Source organism: Macadamia integrifolia, unplaced genomic scaffold (assembly GCF_013358625.1).
Source record: "Macadamia integrifolia cultivar HAES 741 unplaced genomic scaffold, SCU_Mint_v3 scaffold3362, whole genome shotgun sequence".
NCBI classification, from domain to species: domain Eukaryota; kingdom Viridiplantae; phylum Streptophyta; class Magnoliopsida; order Proteales; family Proteaceae; genus Macadamia; species Macadamia integrifolia.
The window spans coordinates 3,697-19,506 of NW_024869429.1; the positions used below are offsets into that span (position 1 = coordinate 3,697).

Here is a 15,810-nt window from a genome sequence, read left to right on the forward strand (position 1 = left end):
GATGCTTTTGAAGAATCAAAGAATGAAAAGAATATGTGGACATTCTTTTTCCAATCTTCCATTACCATTTTCCTACATATGTTTTCTGCTTCTTCACACCTAATTTTGTTACTCTTTTTATCCCTTTTTTGGGTATGGAAGAGACGCACGATGCCTTCTCTTGAAAATTCAAAACCAATGTTGAAGAATACACACTTGTACTACACATTAGCCCTTATATCTTGTATGAGTCTCTCTTTCTGTGATATTTTCCTATTTGTGTTAAACTACCTCTCTAGGTATAGACATGGTTGGTCTGATCTAAATATTTCTATCCAAATAGATTTTGCATTCAGAATACTCACTTGGATTATGATCTCTTTTTATGTGCACACCCATTTTTCCCATTCCAGTGAGCACAAGTTCCCTAATCTTTTAAGGATTTGGTGCACTTTCTTTTTCCTAATGTCATGTTCCTATCTTGTTATACATCTTGGTTTGTATTGGAAACATTTGTCCTTACCGCTCGTGATGTGGGTATCTGATGTTGTATCTGTTATTGCTGGTTTTTTATTTTTTTATGTTGGAATCTTTGGAAAGGGAGGAGAAAATGAGTATTCTGATCTTTTGGAGCCTATTTTGGAAAGCAATTCTCACCAAAACAATGGTGATAATGGACAACAATCAAATGTCGGAGGAGAGAGCGTAACTCCTTATGCAAATGCTAATCTTCTTAGTATTTTGACTTTCTCCTGGATTGGGCCTTTGCTTGCACTCGGGTATAAAAGAACTCTAGACCTTGAAGATGTTCCTCAGCTTACCAATTGTCATACTGCTAATGTGGTTTTTACTCAGTTTAGAAATAAACTTGTATCTGATGGTAATGGCATTGATAGTTGTTGTAAAGTAAGCACATTCAAGTTGGTGAAGGCATTGATTCTCTTAACTTGGAAAGAAATTCTTTGGACAGGTTTACTATTCGTTGTAAACACATTGGCTTCTTATACTGGGCCATACCTTGTTAAAACATTTGTTCAATACCTTAACAGCCCTCACCAACTAAATTATAAAGGGTATGCACTAGTGTTTATTTTTTTTATTTCAAAGCTCATAAGGTGCCTCTCAGAGAGACATTTGTTCTTTCAACTGCGAAATATGGCAATTAGGATTCGTGCTGCTTTGTTCTCAACAATCTATAAGAAGTGTCTGAAGCTTTCAAGCCAATCAAAGCAGGGCCACACTAGTGGAGAGAACATTAATTTGATGAGTATTGATGTTGAAAGGATTGGATATTTTAGTTGGTATTTGCACGATATATGGAGGGTACCTATTCAGATAATTCTAGCATTGTTGATCTTGTATAGGAGCCTTGGGATAGCTTCACTTGCAGCATTTACTGCCACATTTATTTTCATGTTAGCAAATATTCCACTAGGAAAACTACAGGAGAAATTTCAGGGTGAATTGATGGATTCAAAAGATCGAAGGATGAAGGTGACATCAGAGGCTCTAAGGAATATGAGGATTCTCAAGCTTCAAGGTTGGGATATGAAGTGGTTGGCTAAGATAATTGATCTTAGGAATTTTGAAACAAGATGGTTGAAAAAGTTACTTTATACATTAGGTATCATTGCCTTTGTCTACTCTTCTGCTCCTATGTTTGTATCTATGGTTACTTTTGGATTCTGTATACTTATGGGAATTCCGCTAGAGTCAGGGAACATTCTAACTGCACTTGCGACATTTGAAATATTGCAATGGCCCATTTACAATCTCCCGGACACGGTCTCCATGGTAGTTCAAACTAAAGTTTCCGTCGATCGGATTGCATCATACCTCTGTTTAGATGATCTTCATCCGAATAGAATACATAAGCTTCCAAGAGATACTACTGATGTTGCAATTGAGATAATCAATGGAAATTTCTCTTGGGACCTTCATTCCCCTAATCTCACATTAAAAGATATAAATTTTCGAGTATACCCTGGTATGAGTGTAGCTATTTGTGGTTCTATTGGGTCAGGAAAATCAAGTCTACTTTCTTGTATATTGGAGGAAATACCAAAGGTATCTGGAGTTATTAGATTGAATGGAACAAAGGCCTATGTTGCACAATCACCTTGGATACAAAGTGGAAAGATAGTAGACAATATATTGTTTGGTAAACAGATGGATAAAGAAAGGTATGAGATGATCCTTGAAGCATGTTCATTAAAGAAGGACTTAGAATTATGTTCCTTTGGAGATCAGACTATCATAGGAGAGAGAGGGATCAACTTAAGTGGTGGCCAGAAGCAAAGAATTCAGATTGCACGTGCTTTGTACCATGATGCTGATATTTATTTGCTTGATGATCCTTTTAGTGCTGTGGATGCGCACACAGGAGCTCATCTATTTAAGGTAGCTTCTCTTTGATCCCTATTTTCAAATATTTTATTAGTGAAATTGACTTGAAGCTATACATCTCAATGCTTACATAGTAATTTTGTCCATTAGAAAAACATTTTGATTATTAAAATAAACAAGACATAGAAACATATGAGTTTGATAGATGCATATCCTGCCATAAAACATATGGTTTGATTTTACTTATCATTATGATGTTAATAAGTATAATTATTTAGCTCTTTTAAATAAATGGAAATTATTTTTGAATGCCTGAAAATGAACATCTAAAATTTTGTGGCAGGAGTGTTTGTTGAAAATTTTGGGTTCAAAAACAGTTATTTATGTTACCCACCAAGTAGAGTTTTTGCCTTCTGCTGATCTTATCCTGGTAAGAGTATGCTATATTTCTTTTAAGATTTCAAGTCTCTTAATATTGTTTGACAGTGATTATTTACCTTTCTTGTTTAATAGTTTATGAAAGATGGAAGGGTTACTCAAGCAGGAAAGTACAAAGAAATACTTAGTGCAGGAACCGATTTTATGGAATTAGTAGAAGCACATAAGAATGCTTTGACAAACCTTAATTCTATTAAGGGTAGGGTTGCTTTGGATGATTTAATTAGTGGTGAGGAAGATGATAATATGCTATGTAGCAAGAAGTCTATTCAAGATGATGAGGGAAAAGAACCCAAAACTTATAAAATAGAAAAAATAGTTGGGCCTGAGGAGCAGCTTGTCCAAGAAGAAAAAAGAGAAAAGGATGGAGTCTGTTTTTCAGTTTACTGGCAGTATGCTACTGCAGCATATAGAGGGGCCTTTTTACCATTGATATTGCTAGCACAAATTCATGTTAAACTTCTCCAAATAGTTAGTAGTTACTGGATGGTATTGGTTACTCCTATTTCAGAGAATTCAAGACCTTATGTTAAAGAATCCACCATCATCTTTGTTTATATTGCTTTGACCCTTGGAAGTTCTTTATTTGTACTTATAAGGTCCTTGTTCATTGTAATTGTTGGATATAAGACATCCAATTTTCTCTTCAAAAAAATGCACTTATGCATTTTCCGTGCTCCCTTGTCATTTTTCGATTCTACTCCAAGTGGAAGGATTCTAAATCGGGTGAGTAAATATGCTTATTTACTTTTGAGATCCAAATGATCTTTTTGAACATCAATTAATTAATATAGTTTCAGATTTAAAATAAACTCTACTTTTGTATACAGGTATCCATAGATCAAAGTACAGTTGATACCTTTATTCCGCATCAAATTGAAGAACTTATCATCTCGATCATAGGACTATTGGGAACTATTGCAGTCATGTCACAGGTTGCATGGCAAATGTTAATAGTTTTTATTCCGATGAGTGTGATATGCATATGGTATCAGGTAATTTTACAGTACTCAAACTTTTATGGTTAAACTATTAAGTTAAGTTCAACCATATTTTCTCCATGGCTAGTATGTCATAATATAAATTGGTTCAAGCTTTGGTTGATCGGTGTATTATGAATTAGTTTTATTCACACAAATTTTGGTTCACTAGTAATGCACACATGCTTTGGTAAGAATGTGGAGATTTAAACATTAATATTCTTCTTGAATTTGTAAAGAATTTGTGCAATAAACTCATTTTCTCAACACATTTTTGGGTGAACGAATGCAGATATTTAGTCTTTCGCTTACAAATATTATTTGATAAGAAATGACCAAACACGGTCAATGTTTCCAAAGTGAATACTGCGCCAAAAGTGACTTGGCTGCACTCTTGACCTGCATAAAATATTTTAGATATGTATAAATAATTTCTTTGTCATGATCAGCAAAGTACAATTTAAAATTAAAGAGCTGTACAAGATTAATGTCCAATCATACCTGGATGGAAAAAAAAAAAAAAAACTAAAGGGAATATCCATCAATAGAATATCCATCAATAGAAACAAAACCACAGAGCTATATTCCACCTATGGCATGAACCATCGACAGAATCCTCAGTTCGAACAAGATTGAACTTGAAAATACTAGACCATAAATCTATATTGAAGTCTAAACTGACCATCCTAGCTGGTAACCTTAGGAGGCAAAAGAAAGACAGCTCCACCAGATATGAGAAACATGGGAAGTCGCACCTTTTTTAGCCACAAGATTAGTTGTAGAGTTAGCTTCTCTATAAGAGTGTGTTATCTTCCAAGATATTAAAAAATAATAATAATAATAATAAATAAATAAATAAAAATTCAGATTGTTCCAACGTTGGAGGGAAATCTATGGATTGATTGAAATAGATCACAAGATCTATGGCAGATGAGTTCGATTCAATCCAAATGTATCAAATCTGATTTTCTTTAGCCAACCTGATACCTAGGAAGAAAGCATAGAATTCGGTAATGAGATAAAGATCCTTGGGGATCTCTTGATGAATTCCTGAAGATACCACCTTCTCCTGAATGTCCTAGGTTCCTTATAGGGAAACCATCAATATTTACTTTTGACCATCAAACATCCAGATGATGCCATAAGATCAACAATGATGGATTTTGTAGTTAAGAATATAATCTAGCCTATTACTCTATTGGTAGCTCTGCCGGTAGCTAACAAACGACTAATAAAGTAGAAGATTTTAATCTTGTGGGCCATATTCCAAGCCAGTTGTTTCCCTATTTCTACCATATGGCAGACTTGGATGGGTTGAATATTTTTGGACTGGTAGACTCCAAAGTCTGATCAGGCTTCATTTTCAACCAAATGAACTCGACAATGTGCTAAAATGGGTCATTGAAAATCTATGAATTTGACATGGGTGCTTGGGACTAAAAAGGTGGTGCATAGATATAGATGGGATGGTGTGATATTATGTAGGGGTAAATGAAGGGATTTGGATCTAAAATTTACGTGTACTCTATTTAGACCATCCCTTAGAATCCAATGATGAGATTTACTGTTTGACCCTTCTATTAGGTACCCCAACCAAGGACTCCTTATGTAGAATAGGACTCCTTATCTATTCTACAGTCCAAGCAACATCTACATGATTTTTTATTTGTTGCATTAGCTAAATAATAAATTAGTTAATATTTGTAAAATAATTAATAGTTATTTTTTTCAGAGGTAGTAGATAGATTAAATTGAAACATTGGTGAAAATTTCTAAATTAATAAATAATCTCAATAACTAAATATTGAGGATTAATGAAAAATCCATTGCGAGCACTACCTAAGAGCCTTGTCTTAGTGTTCCCGCAATTTTCAGTTCTGTAGATATTTCCTTAGGCAAAACAACCATGGATACTTTTTCTATTTTTGGATTAGCCATATTGTAAGTTCCAGACCCAAACTCTATAGTATGGCCCATCATGTTTGAATTTCTATCCCTATATTGAAAATAGTTGAACTGAAGTTACCTAAGATTGCTTAAGTTTAATTCTCAATCAGCAAGAGCTCAAATTTGATAGATGGATAGCTTGATGATTTCGACAACCCACATCAACAAAATATTCAAGCCCAAATAGAATACCATGTGAGTATTATTTGTGCAATCAAGAGAAGCCTATCTAGTTAGACCATCTAGAATTGATGCCTCATTAATATGTAATATCTTCTTCCTCTTCCAACTTTCTTTTTCACTTCCCATCTTTTCTTCCAGATTTCCCTCACATCCATCTTTCTTTCCTAAGTGAAGTGCATGGCTCTGTTTTATCCTAAGCATGCAAAAGCATTGCTTTTAGCCTAATTGAATTACCTAGATTGTTGCACTATGCCACATTTTTGCACTAAACTACACATTGATGTGTTTTTGGCTAGTAAATAAGCTATACTATCTAGTCCATCATTAGGAAATTAATATATAGCAAAAAAATAAAAAATTGGATATGAACACATACAACTGTTAATTAAATTTAAAATATGATAATATGATTAAAAACTTGTCAGAACAAAATAAAATGAAAATAGCACAAAGATTTGTATATTCTTATGTTCATATTTAGTAAACATTTTTATCCATGGACTTGACTTTGAGATTTAGTAAATGCACAAATAATATTTATAATTCAATCAAGATCTAGTAAAAATAGAAAATAGTAGTCATTCAAATGAGAATAATTGAAATAAATAAATATAATGAAATATATTTCTATAGTTCATCCATAATGATAGTGTTAGTATCAACCCATCTAAATTTAAGCAGCTCACGTTAAGAAATCTCTTTTCCCTATCTCATTTTCTCATTACATATACATTCAATACACATTTTATTTTACATTGTATCTGATTTATTTTATTTATTATTTTTTTTTAGCAATACTACATACCTGCAGCACGAGAATTGTCACGACTATTTGGAGTGTGTCAGGCTCCAATTATACAACATTTTGGTGAATCTAGTTTAGGTTCAACTACAATTAGATGCTTCAATCAAGAAGAGAGGTTTATGAACACAAATTTCAAGCTAGTAGATAGGTATGCTCGGCCCAAATTTCATTTTTCTGGTGCAATGGAGTGGTTGTGCTTTCGCATGGATATGTTAGCATCAATCACATATGCTATCACTTTGGTTTTCTTGATCTCAATACCAAAGGGAATAATCAATCCTGGTAAAAATTTGAACTTGAGATCTTATAAAATTATCCTTTACAAAAATTATGATTGATTTCTCACATGAAAATCGATTTTAAATTTATTTTGTTTTCTTTTCTCTTTTGAAGGTGTCGTGGGTTTAGCAGTCACATATGGGCTTGGTTTCAGTATGCATGGGGTGGTATGGGATCTTAACCAACTTGAGACTAAAATCATATCTGTTGAGAGAATTTTGCAGTATGCTTGCATCCCTAGTGAACCCCCTCTATTGGGGGAAGAAATTGGGCCAGGTTGTGAATGGCCATCACTTGGCAAAGTTGAAATTCTTGATTTGCAGGTAATACTTAATCAGATTCTTTGAGCCTTTATCTCCTTAATTATTTTCTTGTATTATGGAACTGACCATTTAAAAACTAATGTTGATCGGTAGTTCTTCCTACTCTTGTGGAATTCTACTAAGTGATATGATTTAAATATTTAATATGTATGCAGGTTCGATATGCCTCACACCTTCCTCTTGTCTTGCGAGGTCTCACGTGCACTTTCCCCGGAGGGATGAATATTGGGATTGTTGGGCGAACGGGGAGTGGTAAATCGACTCTTGTACAGGCTCTCTTCCGGATACTTGAACCTACATCTGGTCAGATTTTGATAGATGGTATCGATATTTCTACGGTTGGCCTTCATGATTTGCGTTCAAGATTGAGCATCATTCCACAAGATCCAACAATGTTTGAGGGGACTGTAAGAAGCAATCTTGACCTAGCTGAAGAGTATACAGATGAACAAATTTGGGAGGTAGGGTTTTTTTTTTTTTTTTTTGAAGAAATATTTAATTAGTGAAAAGGATAGGATTGACATGAGGTGGACATTAGCACAACAGTGAGGTTGCTTCATTATAATTTAGTGGTTGTGTGTTCGATTCAGGAAACAACCTCTCTGCAAAGAGGATGTAAACCTGCATACATTATGACCTGCCCCAGACCTCCAGTGCTCGTGCACTGAGTATGTCCTTTTTTAAATATAAGATGGACATGTCTTTTTCTTACTGATAATTCGCGGACAAAACAAACATATGCATCATAATTGGCTGGCGCTCTTATGGTCATTTTTTTATTTTTTTTGTTCAATTTTTTTGAAATCCTTTCATTAGTATATTGAAGCCATTTCACTGGATGCGTTGGACCATCTTCGGGCTAAGTTTGATCTAAGAGATTCTCTTAATTGGGACATGAGAAGTCGACTGTTTTTTTATTTGGCACTCTTTGCTTGTTTATTTAATATTTTTCTTAGCTCATCTTTGATTATTGATTCTAAGTTACCTTGAATAATAAAGAAAGGTGGTAAGTTGACATGAACTTTTTGTTTTCTTAGGCTTTAGATAAAATCCAGCTTGGTGATGAAGTTAGAAAGAAAGAAGGGATGCTTGATTCTGCAGGTTGGTTACTTCGCATATTCACTCTATACCAAAGTTTCTCAATATCAATTTATCCATTAACAAGTGCATAATACTTATAAACTTCTTATTGTATGACAGTTTTATTTTTCTTTAATTTTTAAATTTTTTAATTTTTTTTTTATTCTAGTGCATAACCTAACCTCCCAACCCATTTTTGACAAAAGTAGGTGAAGAAAAGTAAATGGAAATATGATCTTGAATAACTAACTCATTTTCATATGTTGGTTATCATAGTGACTGAGAATGGAGAAAATTGGAGCATGGGTCAAAGGCAGCTAGTTTGTCTAGGACGGGCACTACTCAAGAGGAGCAAAGTATTGATACTTGATGAAGCTACTGCATCAGTGGATACTATGACTGACTATTTAATTCAGCAAACACTGAGAAATCACTTCTCAGGGTCTACTGTAATCACAATCGCCCATAGAATAACATCAATTCTTGATATCAATCTAGTCCTTCTTCTTGATAATGGTTAGTAGTTAGTAGTAAGTACATCTTTTCATCCACTTTTAGGTGCTTTTCTAATCACATTATTTTTTTTTAATCTCAAGCAGGTACTTTAGTGGAATATGATTCTCCAGCCAAGTTGTTAGAGATCGAGTCCTCATCATTTGCAAAGCTTGTTAAGGAGTATACTCAAAGATGTAGTTCTTAGTTTTTGAAATGCTGGCATTTAGTAGAAGTATCGAAGGTACATAAGAATATGACCCGGGGGGGGGGGGGGAGGGAGAGAGAAATGTTTTTCTTCTTGTATGTCTATAGAAGTTAGGAGAAGTTTTAGTAATCTAACAGTATCTTTAACCCATTACAAATATCTATCACGTGGCACATTGGACAAAGCTGAAATTTTGTGGGCAATTAGAATCCAAGGTCCCCAATTCACATGTCATTTTTTAGTCAAAATTGAAGTGGCTGAAGTGAAATTTTTTTATTTTCGTAACGATCGGTATCTAGGCTTTTGGCTTGACTAATCCCGCAGGCCTATACCGACCGCACAATTGCATGGACCAGATTGTATTGGGGTTGAATAAGAACCATTTACTTTTATCGAAATCAGTGAAGAGCACTAAACATCCCGTGTGAATGGCCCCAAGGAAGTAAGAGGAGTTCGACTCAGAACCACATGCTTCTTGAAGTGAAGGTCTCTTGCCAACTTGGCTAACCCCTTGGAGTTAACCAAGTGGAAAAGTAAGATGAGACATTATATGCTTGAATCTGAATCCAAAATTTGACACGTGACTAACTTTGGACCATTTTCTAAAAATCCATGCAAGAGAAATTGTCACCACTCATTTTTGTGGCAAAAGTCTAGAGATACCCTCTAAAGCCTACCAGTCAAAATAATTCTGCCATAAAACTCCTAAACTGAAAATTTGGCCAGTTTCTTAAATTAGATAGTATCTTAATTTATCTATTGCCAAAATTTCCTTGAATAATAACTGTATAATCTTTTATATGCCTAAATTGTTCTTACCAATTCTTTCTATAGTCATGCATTTGAACTGGAAAGTCTCAAAATTGATTCCTACCGTGGTAGTTTGAATTTTTACTAGAGCCAACCACATGGGAAGTTATTCTGACCTAAAAAACATACGGTCTAGATTTTTCAAAAAAGAAATATATCTTTTAATTAGATAAAACTCCATGAAGACATCAATTTTTTGGTTAATGTTATTGTTTCAAGAAAATTTCTTACATCCTAATTTTTGGTAAGTTAGGAATGTCAGGAATTAAAGGGGAAGGTTGGATCCCTTTCGCTGAATGTGCTTTTCGTGTTGCCTTTTCTTGATTTTTGCTTTTTGCTTGCAATTACCATAGCATTTTGAATTATATATGTCATATATTATTGTTTTAGTGGGCGTATTTGTAGCAGTGAATTTAATAATTTGGTGCTTATATAAAATAAATTATTTAATAATTAGATTGTTATCTATATCTTCCTTAGAAACTGTTTTAGACTATCAATGCCCTTTCTTGGGTGCAGAGGGGCTTCAGCAGTTAAGTAAAATGTGAATTATGTTATGGGTATAGATATAGAGTTGAGATGCCTTGGGGAAGGGTAAGTACATTACTCAACTTACCCCACCTGTATAGGGTAAGTACATTACTCAACTTGCCCTACCTGTATAGAGAGGCCTACTTATCACAAAATTTAAGTCTCGCATGACTAAAAACGTCATACAAAAACAAGTGCAAGTTCAATGTGCTTATTCCCAACTGCCCTTAATGAAATAAATTTTTATGATCCACTTAGTCAAATCCTTCTAATATATACCACTTTGAGGGCTACTCTATTAAGATCGATTGATACCATAATAAGATTTCAGCCATTGCATATTCAATGGTTGCCCTATGTTGTCAAATTTGAGTTGTTAACCAATTTTTGGAAATTATATCTCCATGTGGGAAAAGCACGAAAACCATGAAAATAAATAGATGATTATGTGGAGATGAAATCCACAAATTTTTGAGTTCTAACTGATCAGTTACCCTATTAGAGCAAGAGTTTCATCCATCGCTAAAGGATCTGGCAATTCATGGGTCAATGTCACTTACATAAACGCCAAAGTTTGGGGCTTGTTGAACTGTCAACTACAAATGGATTTTTTTTTTTTTTAATTTTTTTGAAGAAAACATATGTATGGTTAAAATAGAAGAAAAATGCCAATAAAGAGGGGTGTACGGTTCAGTTTGATGACAACTGGACGATCCAAACTGTACTCCATTATGCAAACATTAAAATTTCCACAACACATTTCCATGTGGAACAACTAGTTCAGCTATTTAGGATCCTTTACCAACCTAGAAAACAGCTTCAGACTAATTTGACATTTTCTTGTATTTTATTAGCATTTTGAAAATTGTTTGGAAAGTCCCTTCATCCTACCCATAGCCTCATCAAATTACTTCCCCTCAAAAAAACAAAAACGCTGAGGGTGAGGGTAAGGTTCTAAAACTTCCCCCCTTGACACTTCCTTGACACTCAATCGGTCTGGTGCTTTTTAGGTGATGTACTAAGGTTCTAAAACTTGGAAACGGTGTAACGATCGGTCGGGATCAGCCTGAATCAGACAATATTACCACTATTTTTAATAAAAATCATTTTTTTTTTATAACGTCATTATCTTTCGGCTATACCTGTGTATTGAGATTAAATCACTCAAGATCAATATCGATCTGATCCAATTTTTAGGCCATGCTTGGTGGACGATTTGTAGATAGGGTTGAACAATCAACAAAGGGAACCCAATTTCTTCTCACTAACTCATGTTAAAACTTGAAGTTCTCGGTTACTATATGGTTGAGTTTTCCGGCTAAGACAGGGAGCTCAGATGAAGATGTGGGCTTACCCACTCATATTTTAGATTCCCTGGCCAGGGATGCTGAGGGTAGACTTCACTATCGGTTTTAATGTGCTTTTCTTTCTCCTGCTGATGGCAATGCCGAAGGTGGGAGACTAGAAAATGCTTTTGGTGTATTTTCTTTTATTTTGCATTGCTTTGAATTCCTCTTTTTTAATGAAATAATTTCTTTAGCAAAAAAAAAATATGGTTGAGTATTCTGTCCAAATATTTGAATGGAAATACATATTAATAATTCTTTAACGGTGTATATAGTGGTAGCTTTTGTTTGATTATAGGGGCTATCGTCATGGTAGAGGTAGACAATATTAGGGGTTGGGGGTTGTTCTCTCCACAATAAGTTCTTGAAGCTTGTCTTTAACTAGGATAGGTCAGCTTTACACACGATGTAGCTAAATAAGAAGAGAAAATAAGAAAAATGGAAGAGTTTTCTGTAATGGAGCGTGCTTCCCATATCAATGCCGGGTCAATAGAGTACTAGAAGCATCAATAGGTAGGTATTTTCACCTTTTATAGGGATGAGGTGGTCATTTCGCTTGTCTCTAGACTTTTTGTTTGGGTGCAGCCCCTCATGCTCAAATCGAGTCCTTTTTCAAGTAAGATAATTGGGAATTTTTTGTGTGTGTGTGTGTGTGTGTGTGTGTGTGTGTGTGTGTGTGTTTGGAGAAGGAAATTGATTTTCTGAGAATGAAACAGAATAGAGGGGCTGGTTTTTGTATTTAAAAATTGGAAAAAATATTTTTGTGGGGGGAGTGTGGCCCATGCAACCGGACATAGGGAGTGAAATGATTAGTCACCTCCTGTTAAATGGAAAATAATGCCTCTATTGATGCGTCTTCTTGCACTCCCAATAGGCGTTCATGCACGCATAGGAACTGCACTCTCCCATTGAAAACACTTTCCCTTGAAATTTTGAGGGCTCAAGGTACTTGGAAGTACTTTTTTAAAACGTAATCATGAAAAGAGAAATTTTTGCTTTTTATTTTTTCATAGGGAAAATTAGGAAACTACAGAATATGTTTAGCCATTTAAGGGGCTCACAAAAGCTTTCCCTCTTTTTTTATTTGTTATTACTATAAAATTTCCCCTCAATATAAATACAAACATCTCCCAAAGGCACAGACCCAATGTATTCTATTCATTGTTTCAGTTCCACCATGACCCATCTCATTTTGTTGCTTGGACTTCTGATTGTTGCAAACTTTAGTGTAAGAAAAAAGATGCTTTTCCATTATTCAATAATTTCAATGTGGCTATCACTTGTTAGGATTTTTCTTACTTATTTTATTTTATCTTGCTATGAAATCACAGGGTTCTAGAGCTGAAAATGCCTTTTCACAATACTGGGAAGAGCATATTGGCCTTCCACACCCTCCACATTGGCTTGCTGCAAAGGCTTCTCCATTGAGCCTCTATCAAATGACAATGTTTATGAAGCTTATGGAGAAAAATGAGATTGCTTCCCACCTGCGCTCATTTTGTAAGCAAGCTAATATTGCTTGTTCTACAAATGCACTGGTGAAGAAGACAATAAACGACACAAGCTTGCCACCAATATCCCATTGGAATGATCTCAAACTGAAATATGAAGGCCTTCCAAATGAAACACCCTTGTCGGTTGCCAGCCAAGGGGGATTGCCCTTTTTCCGGGAGTCAATGGTGCAAGAAGGAGGTTTCATGTCTATACCTGATCTAAGGGATCCAATGTCATATAAATCATTTTTACCGCGACCTTTGGCATTAAAAATCCCATTTTCCTTTGCATGGATTGAGGAATTGAAAAAGATTTTTGATGTGGTGGAAGAATCAAACATGGATGAGTATATTCAAGACACTCTCAAGAAATGTGAAAAGAGTCCTAATAGAGGAGAGCAGTGCATCTGTGCTACTTCTGCCGAGGATCTCATTGATTTTGTTGTTGAGAAATTAGGGAACCATGTACGCGCATGGAGTACTGAGAGCATTGAAGGATCTTGTAAGAATGTCACAATTGGAACTATGAAACTAATATATGGAAACCTCTCTGAACCACCAGCCCTATGCCATAGTGAGCCATTCCCATTTCAAGTCTATTATTGCCACATTCTACGTAATGTAAAAGTATATGCAGTTGATATACGTTCCAAAAAAAAGGTGAATCATGCGATCATGACATGCCACTATGACACATCAACTTGGAGTCAAAACCATCTTGCTTTTAAGCTGTTGGGTTTTGGCCCAGGCATAATTGAAGTCTGTCATTGGATAAATGAGAATGGAGTGGTCTGGACAAAAGCTCTAGGTTGAGCAGCATTATAAAGATTTGATTATCTTCAGTTCCCTTGTTTTCAATTAAATGTTACTGCTATTTGAAGGATAAATAATGATCTATTTTTCCTTGCTTATTATATCTTGAATTTTCAATATAATTTTGTTCTCCAATTCATCAAGTAAAATCCCATAAAAAAGCTCTTCTTTGAGATAATCTTTTACATTCTTCAAATATCCTATTATTTCCTTTCACTTCATGTATGGTGATTGCGAGCAATGATAAAGCATGTAGTAGAATGATTTCTTGTATAGCCACGATCCTCATCCCCACATCTTCATTGTATAGCTTGTTTTACTTTCATGTATATTAACCATTGTTTTGTAGCCAAGCCTCGTAGGTAAGCCTTCTAAGATTTCCTTGTATTTTATTCTATAATCTTAGCATATGTATAGTAGTTCATATATTATTAGCCAAGTAATAGGAAGACCGGCATTTTCTGGGATGAATTGGGGTGTCTAGTACCTTCCCCGAACAGTCACTTGACCCGAATTCAGACCAACAGTTCTACCCCATCTCCATTGGAAGAATCATAGAGTCATAGATTGTTTCATGTAGGTCCTAGACCCTATTCTAGTTGGTGACTCCCACATTACCATTTCCCTTTTCTTTGTCTCCCTTAGAGAGATGGTTGATATAGAAGATGCATGGCATTCATCCATGCATCGCAGCACCCCAATGTCCTCACAGAAGGGTGTATTATATACAATACTCTCTTTGGAAGATGTCCAGATCATGGTTTAAAGTATTACCAATACGATATGATACCCTTGCGATATGTATCTTAAATTTAGTCGATCGATACGGTGATCGATACCTATACTTTAATCCTTGATCTTTAGCATATCTTAGCGTATTTTCAATACATATCTTAAATTTAGCTGACCAGTATGATAGCCAATACTGATACTTTAAACCTTGGTCTAGATTGATACGGCACTCGGTAAACAACTGACATCATTGGTGAACAAAGTTTGGCTCAACCAGTCGGTTCATTAGTACCAAAAGAAAGGGGAAATACAATGCATGATACTATTGACTCAATACTATGTCAAATGCTAGAATATGCGAGAGGGAAAAAATAAAGTAATGTTGTAGATGTCTGGGAATGAGCAAAATGATATATATATATATATATATATACAAGTAAAAACATACGTGCAAATGCACATGCGGCCAAACTTATTTATAATAAATCAAAGCTACATGTTTCGTTTTACATTAAGAGAGAGAGAGAGAGAGAGAGAGAATGAAAGATTGTAACCACTGAAATAGATCGAGAGAAAGAGAAAGTATGTAAATCTCCTACATCTGTAACGCAACTTTGGAATTTAATATTATTCAAAAACGCCATGGTTGAACATCTATAGTTGTAATAGATAGAGAGCGTACAAAAAACCATTAAAAAGATGAACAACCATATATGTGGAACTGAGCTCTTTCAAACCTTGGAAATGTGCCGATCTAGCCAAACGCGAATTGTTCTCCTATGATCCAGCCATTTTGATGATCTGCAAGAAAAAAATCCAGGAGAAAAAAAAACCTAATTCATAACACCTTAACAATTTATAAATCCATGTTCACCATAACCTTAGATAAAACCCAGGTAGCAATAAGAACAGCCAAGAAGAAAGCTCAATAGATCACAAAACCCAGATAAGAAAATTCAAAAAGATTATCATAAGAACAATGATCCAGAAATCTACATGACCCTTTTTTTTTTTTTTTAATAAAT

The 15,810-nt window shown here is 34.8% G+C and overlaps 2 protein-coding genes across 2 annotated transcripts; both read left to right on the top strand.

Moving 5' to 3' along the window:
- Nucleotides 1–510: 510 nt before the first annotated feature.
- Nucleotides 511–9,073, top strand: LOC122068038 (ABC transporter C family member 3-like). Its single transcript, XM_042631871.1, has 10 exons — nucleotides 511–2,379; nucleotides 2,669–2,755; nucleotides 2,839–3,489; nucleotides 3,594–3,758; nucleotides 6,666–6,960; nucleotides 7,072–7,280; nucleotides 7,436–7,741; nucleotides 8,318–8,381; nucleotides 8,637–8,876; nucleotides 8,960–9,073. The coding sequence occupies exons 1-10, from the start codon at nucleotides 511–513 to the stop codon at nucleotides 9,058–9,060; spliced, it is 3,987 nt and encodes a 1,328-aa protein (XP_042487805.1). The 3' UTR covers nucleotides 9,061–9,073.
- Nucleotides 9,074–12,894: 3,821 nt separating this feature from the next.
- LOC122068037 (polygalacturonase non-catalytic subunit AroGP2-like) lies at nucleotides 12,895–14,154 on the top strand. The gene is made up of 2 exons (XM_042631870.1): nucleotides 12,895–12,975; nucleotides 13,079–14,154. Exons 1-2 carry the CDS (start codon nucleotides 12,895–12,897, stop codon nucleotides 14,051–14,053), a joined length of 1,056 nt encoding a protein of 351 aa, XP_042487804.1. The 3' UTR covers nucleotides 14,054–14,154.
- The last annotated feature ends 1,656 nt before the right edge of the window (nucleotides 14,155–15,810 follow it).

Bases quoted from the DNA above. Each gene is read 5' to 3' on its own strand.
- LOC122068038 (XM_042631871.1), top strand. From the start codon at position 511: ATGTGGGTATCTGATGTTGTATCTGTTATTGCTGGTTTTTTATTTTTT. The intron at 6,961-7,071 runs GTAAAAATTTGA...TCTCTTTTGAAG, and splicing joins AAAGGGAATAATCAATCCTG to GTGTCGTGGGTTTAGCAGTC. The intron at 8,877-8,959 runs GTTAGTAGTTAG...AATCTCAAGCAG, and splicing joins AGTCCTTCTTCTTGATAATG to GTACTTTAGTGGAATATGAT.
- LOC122068037 (XM_042631870.1), top strand. From the start codon at position 12,895: ATGTATTCTATTCATTGTTTCAGTTCCACCATGACCCATCTCATTTTG. The intron at 12,976-13,078 runs GTAAGAAAAAAG...ATGAAATCACAG, and splicing joins TGATTGTTGCAAACTTTAGT to GGTTCTAGAGCTGAAAATGC.